Below are 14,395 nucleotides of genomic sequence, written 5' to 3' on the forward strand. Positions count from 1 at the left end.
AATTCCTGGGGCTTAGATCAATACCTTGCATAAAAGGAATCAAACAAAGATTCTTATTCCCTTAAAAGCTACATTTCTTTCCTCAGAGCCCATGCCAGGTAAGTTATAAGAACTCAGTTTGAACCTATGTTTTCTGATTACAGACCCACAGTTCTTATCACCAAAAGATGCCATTACTCCATTACTACTTGGTATCTAAATTACAAGTAATACACACCTGCTGGTTAATAACTTCCAAGCGTGAGTCTTTCAAATGTGTCTTTAACCATTCTGTAGCTTGGGAAGAAGGGTCGATAAGAAATGGGCATACTCGACTCTAATTAAAATAAAATTTTAAAGCTTTCATTAAATGAAAATCATTTCCTAAAAGTTATTAAACAATTAATGAGTGAGTTTTTCTCTCAGGTTTTGACGAACACAAATATACAACTATAATGAGGAAAAAAGGTAGTTTTTAGCTCCACTGGCCACCGCTGCCGCTAAGTGGCCTCAGTCGTGTCCGACTCTCTGCGACCCCATAGACGGCAGCCCACCAGGCTCCCCCGTCCCTGGGATTCTCCAGGCAAGAACACTGGAATGGGTTGCCATTTCCTTCTCCAATGTATGAAAGTGAAAAGTGAAAGTGAAGTTGCTCAGTCGTGTCCGACTCTTGGCGACCCCATGGACTGCAGCCTACCAGGCTTCTCCCTCCATGGGATTTTCCAGGCAAGAGTACTGGAGTGGGGTTAGCTCCACTGGAGGCTAAATTAATAAATTTTACCAGGGATTAATACTAGGTAATTAAATTTAACCACAGTAAACTTAGAATGTAGTCTTATTTACCACTCAACAACACAGAAAATGTACATTAACAACACAGTAAGCAAGAGTTCTAGTCCTAAGTAGATGCCACTTGCACTTCTCTTTTTGGTTTTAAAATACACAAGTCATTTGCTAAACTTTAGATATTCTTTGGTTGAATGAACAAAGTAAGGACTAATCATAAAAGTATTGCTGAAATAATCAGCGATATAATTATTTATATTTTAAAAGTAATTTTTCTAAAGTAGTATACATAATTACTATTACAAAAGGATTATCCTAGAAGAGAAAATTATATAAGATGATCGGTTAAGATCTAACGAACTATGAACTAAATTCATTACTTCACAACTTGCACTAAACTCTGAAACAAACATAAAATTAGAAAAGTACATACAATGCCATTCAGCAAATGAAAGAAAGCCAATTATATATGTATATATCTTTATATATACTTACCTATATAAAGCCAATTATATATTTATGTATATTATTTACATGTATTTAAGTTGATCATATATCATAAATATATAATAAATTTTAAACCATCTAATAGTCATTGTTACCTAGCAAATCAGATTTAAATAACAACTAACCCAATTTTTCTTAAATTTTCACATTTATTTGGAAAACATAATGCAGTTACAGGATATAAGGATAAGATAACACGTGAGGGTTAACAGTGAAGTGAAGACAGAACTGGGGGGATCTAATAAGGACACGAATCTCAACTTACTGGCATCTCAAGAGGGAGGGGGATGGTGGGATAACATGCCCTGGGGATCAACAGCATTTATCTGCATTGATGTTGAAAACTGCCAATACACGGCGATAATAAAGAGCTGCTGACTCTAAAACAGCTTTATTACTGTTTTAAAATTCTCTCTAAATACTGCAGCCTCTTTTTACCTGTATGCAGAGAGGACCTCTAACACCACGAATCCCGCAGTGCTACCCCACTGTATGATCTTCACCCAGCATCTACTTCTGGAGGCTTCACTGACTGCTCCACCACACACATGTGCTATTGCAAGCAAAATAACACGGCTAGGAAACCTCTTAAGTATTATCAAAGTATTACATCCTAGGTTTTAGATCTCATTCTATGCCAGCATTCAATAGCAAACACTCCACAAGTAAACTAGATTTTGCTTAATGACAAAAATAATTATTTTAAATTTTAAAAAGTTCTTACCCATGATTTCAAGCCAATGATCTGAAGCAGTTAAAAAGAGAATAAGATAATGTTTCAAAAAATCATGTATTTAGCACAGGAAATATGCCTAAGAATTTCAAAGAATACTTACAAGTTTGTGTTCATCTTATTTATACTTCTCCAGAAACACAGAGAAGACCTCTAAGGTATATTTTAGGTGTGTGTTCCAAGATTAAATGTGGTCAAATTCTACATTTAACAAATTATAGATCCAAAAATGTTGAGCTTTCATTCATTCATGCTATTCATTCATCTACCATATAATGCAAGGCATACAAAAATAAACAAGATACATTCCCTCACCCTCACTGGCCATCATCCAATAAAGAAGCAAAAAATGAAAAACTTTTTAAAATTAAAGATAACTAAAAATTATATAAGTGGATCATAAGTGGACTTAGGGGAAGCTGCTAGGAAGCAATTCAAGTCAAACTAGATTTAAAAAAATAGAACTTAGCCAGGCAAAGAAGTTAAAAAAAAAAAAAAAAAAGCAAATTAGGTCCAGGCAACAGCATGATTGAGCACAGAGTGACAAGCCTGGGAGAATTTGGACACCATCAGTGGCTCAGAATAGCTGGAGGAAGAAGTACAGGCATGTCTGTTAGTTTTGAAAGTTTATACAGTGATTGTTTTGGCTTTTTGCAATAAATTATCATATAAATAATGATGGTCAAAAAAAAGTTTAGGCAAAGATGATGCATATAAAATGGTAGGAGTAATCAGAGGTCTTTCTGATCATAAAGAACCTTTTATGTCATGTTTAATGATAATAAAATTTTTACATTGCAGGTAATGAGCAGTCACTGAAATATATTATTCAAGGAATTGCTATGATCAGATTAACATTTTAGGAGGATCACTCCAACAACAATAAAGGAACTGATCCTGGGGGCAAGCAACAACTGCTGTCACAACGTATTTACCACAACACGAGGGAGGCCAGAGAGGAGCCAGTGGCAGCAGACACGGTTGGAACAGAATGAATTCAGGACACATTTGAGAAATAGATCTGAGAAGACTGGCTGAATAATAAGCTGAATGAACAATTAAAGAGACTGAGCTACGAGCGATTTGTAGTCTGCATTACTAGACCAAGACAGTGACATCTCCAGGGTTAGGAAACAGAAGAGAAGCAGGTTTTAAGTCAGGGAGGAAGAGAAACAATTATTAGAGAACAAAGCTACCTTTCCTAGCATGCACGCCCCAATCATGCATTTCTCATGGGATTATCAACTCTCCAGAACTGCATACAAGGGGTGAGCAAGTGACCCAAACTAACCAATAAGAAACTTCTGTTGGGGACTGACATAAAAAATGGAAAGGAAGGGAAGCGATATCTTTTGTCCAAGAACATAAACTGTGATAATGGTAAAACTCACAAATCACCAATGTCTATCAATAACACATGGCAGAACCTATCTAAGAATAAATCCATCTAAGAATATTGAAGAATAAATCCATCTCTTAAGATGAAGGAAAGAGAGAGAGAGATGTCCTGGTAATATCATTTGAATCCTGAAGATAGTTTAAACCTTTTGAACATCTCAGTTACTTTAAAGCATAAATTACTTTTTAAAAAGAAAATGTAATATATATATTTGGCCAATGATTCTTGACTTAAAAAAGTTTTTTTTAATGATTAAAGACAAAGTCTGCAGGTCCTCTCAAGATGGCGGAGGAATAGGATGGCAAGACCACTTTCTCCCACACGAATTCATCAAAAGAACATTTCAACGCTGAGTAAATTCCACAAAACAACTTCTGAATGCCGTCAGAGGACATCACGCACCCAGAAAAGCAGCCCACTGTCTTCGAAAGGAGGTAGGAAAAAACATAAAAGATAAAAAGAGAGGCAAAAGAGGTAGGGACGGAGCTCCATCCCGGGAAGGGAGGCTTAAAAAAGAGAGAAGTTTCCAAACACCAGGAAACACTCTCACTGGCGAGTCTGTGGTGAGCCCTGGAACCTCAGAGGGCCACATAACCAGGAGGGAAAAGAAAGAAATAATTAAAACACACAGATTACGTGCCCAAAGGCAACTCCCAGCGGAGAAACAGCACAGACGCCTGCAACCCACCATTAGCAAGTGGGGTCTGGCCAGGGAGGAGCCGGCTGAACTGCTTAGAGTGAGGACCGGGCCTGAATGCTGCGAGGGCAATCTGAGACAGCTAACTGGAAATAGCAAAGTAGACTGTGGGATAACTACCCCGCAAAAAGGCGGAAAGCCCTAACCTAAGACTCCGCCAGTCCCGCTCACAGAACAAAGGACTGAGCAGAGCCTGCCAGCTGCGGACGGCCCATGCCCCACCAAGACAGGCAGGAGAGGGCAGCCAGAGTCAGAAGGGGGCAATCGCAGCCCCAGAAAGGCAGCCGATACCAAACTGCAGGCAGGCTTCGTTGCTAACCAAGACTTCTTGGGTTTCTGGCCGGTCGACATCTGCCTGAGAAAGTGCACAGGTTGTACAACCAGAAAACTGAGCAGGAGAGACCAGGGAGGTGATAAGTCGCAGCAAACATGCTCACCAAACACCTGATGACATGAGCTGCTCAGACCGGGGAAGGGCACAAAATGCAGGTCCAACCAAGTCTGGTCCTTTGTGGAGTACCCAAGTACCTGAACCTGAGAGACTCAGACCTGGGAAGTGCATACAACCCAGCACCGGCCTCGGACAGTTCCTGGCAGAGCAACCTAGAGCCTGTGCAGTGTAAACTGGGACAGCACACACACGCCATGAGCGGGATCAAACCCAGTGTAGCTGAGACACTGCGAGTACTCCAAACAGGTGCCAGAGATATTTGTCTGCAGCGTTCCTCCCTTCCCAGAACAGGACTGAACAAGTGAGCCTCAAAAAGTGTCCACCACCACCCCCTAGTGTCAGGGCGGAAATTAGACACTGAACAGACCAGCAAACAGAAGCTAAAACAGAGGGAACCACCTTGGAAGTGAAAGATAGAGAAGTCTAGAGGCTACTGCAACAATAAGACCGAAAACCATAGGCAAGAGGCTTAAGTCCAAATCCTGAGAACACCAGAGAACTCCTGACTCCAGGGAACATTAATCGATAGGAGCTCATCAAACGCCTCCATTCTTCTTCTTCTTCAGTCGCTCGCTCAGTCGTGTCCGACTCTCCGCGACCCCATGAATCACAGCACGCCAGGCCTCCCTGTCCATCACCAACTCCCGGAGTTCACTCAAACTCATGTCCACAGAGTTGGTGATGCCATCCAGAGCATACTGGGCACCTACCAACCTGTGGAATTCCTCATTCAGTATCCTATCATTTTGCCCTTTGATACTGTTCATGGGGTTCTCAAGGCAAGTATACTGAAGTGGTTTGCCATTCCCTTCTCCAGTGGACCACATTCGGCTGTGGTCCATGTGATCAGATCAACTAGTTTCCATAACTACACTGAAACCAAGCACCACCCAAGAGTCAACAAGTTCCAGAGCAAGACATACGACGCAAATTCTCAGGCAACGCAGGAAAATAGCCCTGAGCTTCAATATACAGGCTGCCCAAAGTCACTCCAAACCCACTGACATCTCATAACTCATTACTGGACACTTCATTGCACTCCAGAGAGAAGAAATCCAGCTCAACCCACCAAGAACACCGACAAAGCTTCCCTAACCAGGGAGCCCTAACAAGTCACCCGTCCAACTCCACACACAGCAAGGAAACTACATAATAAAGAAAACTCCACAAACTGCCAGAAGACGGAAAGGCCACCCCAAGCACAGCAATATAAGCGAGATGAAGAGGCAGAGAAATACCCAACAAGTAAAGGAACAAGATAAATGCCCACCAACACAAACAAAAGAGGAAGATACAGGGAATCTACCTGATAAAGAATTCCGAAAAATGATAGTGAAATTGATCCAAAATCTTGAAAACAAATTGTAGTTACAGATAAATAACCTGGAGACAAAAACTGAGGAGATGCAAGAAAGGTTTAACAAGGATCTAGAAGAAATAAAAAAGAGTCAATATACAATGAATAATGCAATACATGACATCAAAAACACTCTGGAGGGAACCAACAGTAGAATAACGGAGGCAGAAGATAGAATAAGTGAGTTGGAAGACAGAATGCTAGAAATAAATGAAGCAGAGAGGAAAAAAGAAAAACGAATTAAAAGAAATGAGGACAATCACAGAGACCTCAGGGACAATGTTAAAAGCCCCAACATCCGAATTGTAGGAGTCCCAGAAGAAAAAGACAAGAAGAAACACTATGAGAAAATACGAGAGGAGATAATAGTTGAAAATTTCCCTAAACTGGGGAAGGAAATAATCACCCAAGTCCAAGAATCTCAGAGACTCCCAAATAGGATAAACCCAAGGCAAAACACCCCAAAACACATATTAATCAAATTAACAAAGATCAAACACAAAGAACAAATATAAAAGCAGCAAGGGAAAAGCAACTAATAACACACAAGGGGATTCCCATAAGGATAACAGCTGATCTTTCAGCAGAAACTCGTCAGGCCAGGAGGCAATGGCAGGGCGTAGAAAGTGATGAAAGAAAATAACCTACAGCCCAGATTACTATACCCAGCAAGGATCTCATTCAAATACGAAGGAGAAATCAAAAGTTTTACAGACAAGCAAAACCTGAGAGAATTCAGCATCACCAAATCAGCTCTCCAACAAATACTAAAGGATCTTCTCTAGACAGGAAACACAGAATGAGTATATAAACTCGAACCCAAAACAATAAAGAAAATGGCAACGGGATCATACTTATCAGTAATTGCCTTAAATGTAAATGGGTTGAATGCCTCAACCAAAAGACAAAGACTGGCTGAATGGATACAAAAACAAGACCCCTATATATGTTGTCTACAAGAGACCCACCTCAAAACGAGGGACACATACAGACTGAAAGTGAAGGGCTGGAAAAAGATATTCCATGCAAACAGAGACCAAAAGAAAGCAGGAGGAGCACTACTCATATCAGATAAAATAGACTTTAAGACAAAGGCTGTGAAAAGAGACAAAGAAGGACACTACATAATGATCAAAGGATCAATCCAAGAAGAAGATATAACAATTATAAATATATATGAACCCAACATAGGAGCACCACAATATGTAAGACAATGCTAACAAGTATGAAAGGGGAAATTAACAATAACACAATAATACTGGGAGACTTTAATACCCCACTCATACCTATGGATAGATCAACTAAACAGAAAATTAACGAGGAAACACAAACGTTATATGATACAATAGACCAGTTAGACCTAATTGGTATCTATAGGACATCTCACCCCAGAACAATGAATTTCACCTTCTTCTCAAGTACACACAGAACCTCCTCAAGGATAGATCACATCCTGGGCCATAAATCTAGCCTTGGTAAATTCAAAAAATTGAAATCATTCCAAGCATCTTTTCTGACCACAATGCAGTAAGACTAGATCTCAATTACAGGACAAAAACTATTAAAAATGCCAACATATGGAGGCTGAAGAACACGCTGCTGAATAATGAATAAATCATAGAAAAAATCAAAAGGGAAATCAAAATATGCATAGAAATGAATGGAAATGAAAACACAACAACCCAAAACCTCTGGGACACTGTAAAAGCAGTGCTAAGGGGAAGGTTCTTATGCAATACACGCATACCTCAAGAGACAAGAAAAAAGCCAACTAAATAACCTAACTCTACACCTAAAGAAACTAGAAAAGGAAGAAATGAAGAACCCCGGGGTTAGTAGAAGGAAAGAAATCTTAAAAATGAGGGCAGAAATAAATGCAAAAGAAACAAAAGAGACCATAGCAAAACTCAACAAAGCCAAAAGCTGGTTCTTTGAAAGGATAAATAAAATTGAAAAACCACTAGCCAGACTCATCAAGAGACAAAGAGAGAAAAACCAAATCAATAAAATTAGAAATGAAAAGGGAGAGATCACAACAGACAACACAGAAATACAAAGGATCATAAGAGACTACTATCAGCAATTATATGCCAATATAATGGACAACTTGGAGGAAATGGACAAATTCTTAGGAAAGTACAACTTTCCAAAACTGAATCAGAAAGAAATAGAAAATATTAACAGACCCATCACAAGCCTGGAAATTGAAACTGTCATCAGAAATCTTCCAGCAAACAAAAGCCCAGGTCCAGATGGCCTCACAACTGAATTCCACCAAAAATTTAGAGAAGAGCTAACACCTGCTGCTGCTAAGTCACTACAGTCGTGTCCGACTCTGTGTGACCCCAGAGACGGAAGCCTACCAGGCTCCCCCGTCCCTGGGATTCTCCAGGCAAGAACACTGGAGTGCGTTGCCATTTCCTTCTCCAACCTATCCTACTCAAATTCTTCCAGAAAATTGCAGAGGAAGGTAAACTTCCAAACTCATTCTATGAGGCCACCATCACCTTAATACCAGACAAAGATGCCCCCCAAAAAAAGAGAACTACAGGCCAATATCACTGATGAACATAGATGCAAAAATCCTTAACAAAATTCTAGCAATCAGAATCCAACAACACATTAAAAAGATCATACATCATGACCAAGTGAGCTTTATCCCAGGGATGCAAGGATTCTTCAGTATCCGCAAATCAATCAATGTAATACACCATATTAACAAAAGAAAAATAAAAACCATATGATTATCTCAATAGATGCAGAGAAAGCCTTTGACAAAATTCAAAATCCAATTATGATCAAAACCCTCCAGAAGGCGGGAATAGAAGGAACAATCCTCAACATAATAAAAGCTATATATGACAAACCCACAGCAAACATTATCCTCAATGCTGAAAATTTGAAAGCATTTCCCCTAAAGTCAGGAACAAGACAAGAGTGCCCACTCTCACCACTACTATTCAACATAGTTTGGGAAGTTTGGGCCACAGCAATCAGAGCAGAAAAAGACAAAAGGAATCCAAATTGGAAAAGAAGAAGTAAAACTCTCACTGTTTGCAGATGACATGATCCTCTACACAGAAAACCCTAAAGACTCTACCAGAAAATTATGAGAGTTAATCAATGAATATAGTAAAGTTGCAGGATATAAAATCAACACACAGAAATCCCTTGTATTCCTATACACTAATAATGAGAAAATAGAAAAGAGAAATTAAGGAAACAATTCCATTCAATTCATTCATTGCAACGAAAAGAATAAAATACTTAGGAATGTATCTACCTAAAGAAACAAAAGACCTATATATATATAGAAAAGTATAAAACACTGGTGAAAGAAATCAGGGAGGACACTAATAGATGGAGAAATATACCGTGTTCGTGGATTGGAAGAATAAATACTGTGAAAATGAATATATTACCCAAAGTAATTTATAAGTTCAATGCAATCCCTATCAAGTTACCAATGGTCTTTTTCTCAGAGCTAGAACAAATAATTTGACAATTTGTATGGAAATAAAAAAACCTTGAATAGCCAAAGCAATCTTGAGGATGAAGAATGGAACTGGGGGAATCAAGCTGCCGGACTTCAGGCTCTACTAAAAAGCCACAGTCATCAAGACAGTATGGTACTGGCATAAAGACAGAAATATAGATCAATGGAACAAAATTGAAAGCCCAGAGATAAATCCATGCACAGCAAAGGAAACTATAAGTAAGGTGAAAAGACAGCCTTCAGAATGGGAGAAAATAATAGCAAATGAAGCAACTGACAAAGGATTAATCTCAAAAATATACAAGCAACTCCTGCAGTTGAATTCTAGAAAAATAAATGACCCAATCAAAAAATGGGCCAAAGAACTAAACTGACATTTTTCCACAGAAGACAGATGGCTAACAAACACATGAAAAGATGCTCAACATCCCTCATAATCAGAGAAATGCAAATCAAAACCACAATGAGGTACCATTTCATGCCAGTCAGAATGGCTGCTATCCAAAAGTCTACAAGCAATAAATACTGGAGAGGGTGTGGAGAAAAGGGAACCCTCTTACACTGTTCGTGGGAATGCAAACTAGTACAGCCACTATGGAGAACAGTGTGGAGATTCCTTAAAAAACTGGAAATAGAACTGCCATACGACCGACCCAGCAATCCCACTGCTGGGCATACACACTGAGGAAACCAGAATGGAAAGAGACAGATGTACCCCAATGTTCATCACAGCACTGTTTATAACAGCCAGGACATGGAAGCAACCTAGATGTCCATTAACGGGTGAATGGATTAGAAAGCTGTGGTACATTTATACAATGGAGTATTACTCAGCAATTAAAAATAATACATTTGAAACAGTTCTAATGAGGTGGATGAAACTGGAGCATATTATACAGAGTGAAGTAAGCCAGAAAGAAAAACACCAATTCAGTATACTAACGCATATATATGGAATTTAGAAAGATGATAATGATAACCCTGTATACGAGACATTAAAAGTGACAGAGATCTATAGAACAGTCTTTTGGACTCTGTGGGAGAGGGCAAGGGTGGGATGATTTGGGAGAATGGCAATGAAACATATATTATCCTATGTGAAACGAATCACCAGTCCAAGTTCGATGCATGATACAGGATGCTTGGGGCTAGTGTACTGGGATGAACCAGTGGGATGGGATGGGGAGGGATGTGGGAGAGGGGTTCAAGATGGGGAAAATATGTACACCCGAGGCAGATTCATGTCAATGTATGGCAAAACCAATACAATAATGTAAAGTCATTAGCCTCCAATTAAAATTTTTTTAAAAAAATTGAATATGAAAAATAAATAAAAATCTTTATTGAAAAAAATAAAGACAAAGCTTGAACAGAATACAAAGCTCCAGAAAATAATATCTAATAGGAAATTAGAACTACAGATCAGGAACTCAGAACAGAGGTCAAAGGCTAGAGACACATGATATCAATTTTAATTCTTCTCTCCTTAGGAGAAAAAAATAGATTAGTTAGGGGACATTTTTGAAAGCGATTTTTTTTCTCCACTTTTACTGAGATATAATTGACAATCATGTGTAAGATAAGATGTACAAAATAATGATTTCACTTACATATATTTTGAAAATGATTTTCACAGTAAATTTAGTGAAAATCGATAATATCATACAGGTGCAAAACTAAAGAAATAGTTTTTTATTTTCCTTGCAATGAGAACTCTTGGGATTTCAACTATAAGCAACTTTCATATATAATATACAGCAGTAGCAATAATATTTATCATGTTGCACATAATGTCCCTAGTGCCTATTTATTTTATACTTGAAAGTTTGTACCTTCTGACTTTTATCCAATAAGAAAGACTACTTTTTAAAACATTTATAAAACTACAACTTTATTTTTATTTTTAATAACCACAAGTGGGTAAGGGTAGAAATATTCTGTAAATAGAACTAAAATTCATCATTTGATAACATAAGGAGAATTTTATTAATGGAAATAACATAAAATAAATAAGTTAAAACATATACAGAAACACAAACACGTTTCTCTCAAAGGCAGTCTTATAGCATAGACTGGCTAGGTGGCAATGTCTGAATCTTAGCTTTACCTTTGGACAGCTCTGTGACCTTAAACAAGAAACTTAACCCTTCTGCATCTCAACTTCCTTATCTACAAAAGGACAATATGTGTACCCAAAGAACAGAAATAGTATAGACAGTATATTAAAAAGCAGAGACATTACTTTGCCAACCAAGGTCCGTCTAGTCAAGGCAATGGTTTTTCCCGTGGTCACGTATAGATGTGAGAGTTGGACTGTGAAGAAGGCTGATCGCCGAAGAATCAATGCTTTTGAACTGTGGTGTTGGAGAAGACTCTTGAGAGTCCCTTATATTGCAAGGAGATCCAACCAGTCCATTCTAAAGGAGATCAATCCTGGATGTTCATTGGAGGGACTGATGCTAAAGCTGAAACTGCAATACTTTGGCCACCTCATGCGACGAGTTGACTTACTGGAAAAGACTCTGATGCTGGGAAAGGTTGGGGGCGGAAGGAGAAGGGGACGACAGAGAATGAGACGGCTGGATGGCATCACCGACTCTGTGGACATGAGTTTGAGTGTACTCCGGGAGTTGGTGATGGACAGGGAGGCCTGGCGTGCTGTAATTCATGGGGTCGCGGAGAGTCGGACACGACTGAGCGACTGAACTGAACTGAACTGAACAGAAGCAAAAGATATTAAGAAGAGGTCGCAGGAACACACAGGGGAACTGTACAAAAATATCTTCACGACCCAGATAATCACAATGGTGTGATCACTTACCTAGAGCCAGACATCCTGCGAAGTCAAGTGGGCCTTAGGAAAGCATCACGATGAACAAAGCGAGTGGAGGTGATGGTATTCCAGTTGAGCTATTTCAAATCCTAAAAAATGATGCTGTGAAAGTGCTGCACTCAACGTGCCAGCAAATTTGGAAAACTTAGCAGTGGCCACAGGACTAGAAAAGGTCAGTTTTCATTCCAATCACAAAGAAAGGAAATGCCAAAGAAGGTTCAAACTACCACAAAATTGCACTCATCTCACACACTAGAAAAGTAATGCTCAAAATTCTCCAAGCCAGGCTTCAATAGTACATGAACTCTGAACTTCCAGATGTTCAAGTTGGATTTAGAAAAGATAGAGGAACCAGAGATCAAATTGCCAACATCCATTGGATCATCAAAAAAACAAGAGTTCCACAATAACACTTACTTCTGCTTTACTGACTACGCCAAAGTCTTTGACTACGTGGATCACAAAAAACTGGAAAATTCTTAAAGAAAGGGAGTACCAGAACACCTGACCTGCCTCCTGAGAAATCTGTATGCAGGTCAAGAAGCAACAGTTAACAACTGGGCATGGAACAACAGACTGGTTCCAAATAGGGAAAGGAGTATGTCAGGCTGTATACTGTCACCGTACAAATTTAACTTATATGCAGAGTACATCATGAGAAACGCTGGGCTGGATGAAGCACAAGCTGGAATCAAGACTGCCGGGAGAAATATCAGTAACCTCAGATATGCAGATGATACCTCCCTTATGGCAGAAAGTAAGAGGAACTAAAGAGCCTCTTGATGAAAGTGAAAGAGGAGAGCAAAAAAGTTGGCTTAAAACTCAACATTCTGAAAACTAAGGTCATGGCATCTGGTCCCATCACTTCATGGCAAATAGATGGGGAAACAGTGGAAACAGTGTCAGACTTTATTTTGGGGGGCTCCAAAATCACTGCATATGGTATCTGCAGTCATGAAATTAAAAGACGTTTGCTCCTTGGAAGAAAAGTTATTGCCAACCTAGACAGCATATTAAAAAGCATAGACATTACTTTGCCAACAAAGGTTCATCTAGTCAAAGCTATGGTTTTTCTGGTAGTCAGGTATGGTTGTGATACTTGGACTATAAATAAAGCTGAACAACAAAGAATTGATGCTTTTGAACTATGGTGTTGGAGAAGACTCTTGAGGATCCCTTGGACTGCAAGGAGATCCAACCAGTCCATCCTAAAGGAAATCAGTCCTGAATATTCATTGGAAGGACTGATGCTGAAACTCCAATACTTTGGCCACCTGATGCAAAGAACTGACTCACTGGAAAAGACCCTGATGCTGGGAAAGACTGAAGGCTGGAGGAGAAGGGGACGACAGAGGATGAGATGGTTGGATGGCATCACCAACTCAATGACATGAGTTTGAGTAAACTCCGGGAGTCGGTGATGGACAGGGAGGCGTGGTGTGCTCCAGTACATGGGGTTACAAAGAGTCAAGACGCGACTGAACAACTGAAATGACTAAGTAGGGCTGATTTGAAGATTAAATGAGTTAAGTATTTAAGTGCTTTACTTCTACTAATTGTTAAATAATAATATATGAACAAAATGGACTTCCCAGGTGGCTCAGAGGTAAAGAACCCTCCTGCCAATGCAGGAGACAGAGGAGATGCCAGAGGATCCCTGGATTTCGAATATCTCTTGGAGAAGGAAACGGCAAACCACTGCAGTATTCTTGTCTGGAAAATCCCATGAACAGAGAAGCCTGGCGGGCTATAGGTAATAGAGTGGCAAACAGATGGAAGCAACTGAGCACACACAAACAACATAGTAAGTATACAAAAGTGTTGATTATTATTATGTATTGGGGATTTAATGACAAAGATTTGTCTCAATGTAATTTACAAGTCTATATTCTTTAGACTAATACCAAATTAGCTTGCATTTCCTCAACATGCAGTAAATGCCAGGAGGGGAAAACATTCTCAGAAATGTGTGAGTGGTTTAAAGAAAACTAATTTGACACTGAACTGTCCATAAACAATAAAAAACAAATACCTAGTACATGTCTTCACAAGAAGAATTTACAATACTGTTAATTTTAAACCAAGAAAAATTTAGAAACTGTGAAATTTAAATGAATCATATTTTCCATCTTCTTTCTGGATGCTCTTTACCCACAC

General features: G+C 39.1%; 1 protein-coding gene across 4 annotated transcripts in view; it reads right to left on the minus strand.

The window, feature by feature from the left end:
- DYNC2H1 (dynein cytoplasmic 2 heavy chain 1) overlaps positions 1-14,395 on the minus strand; it is a 460,552-nt gene that overhangs the window by 248,211 nt on the left and 197,946 nt on the right. For all 4 annotated transcript variants that reach the window (XM_055422858.2, XM_055422857.2, XM_055422859.2 and 1 more), the window contains exon 64: positions 218-316. In XM_055422858.2, the coding sequence (XP_055278833.2) occupies positions 218-316 (99 nt within the window). The remainder of the gene's footprint in view (positions 1-217; positions 317-14,395) is intronic.

The sequence above is a fragment of the Moschus berezovskii genome, chromosome 14 (assembly GCF_049115385.1).
Source record: "Moschus berezovskii isolate FMDL1 chromosome 14, NW_MosBer_1.0, whole genome shotgun sequence".
In the NCBI taxonomy this organism is placed as follows: domain Eukaryota; kingdom Metazoa; phylum Chordata; class Mammalia; order Artiodactyla; family Moschidae; genus Moschus; species Moschus berezovskii.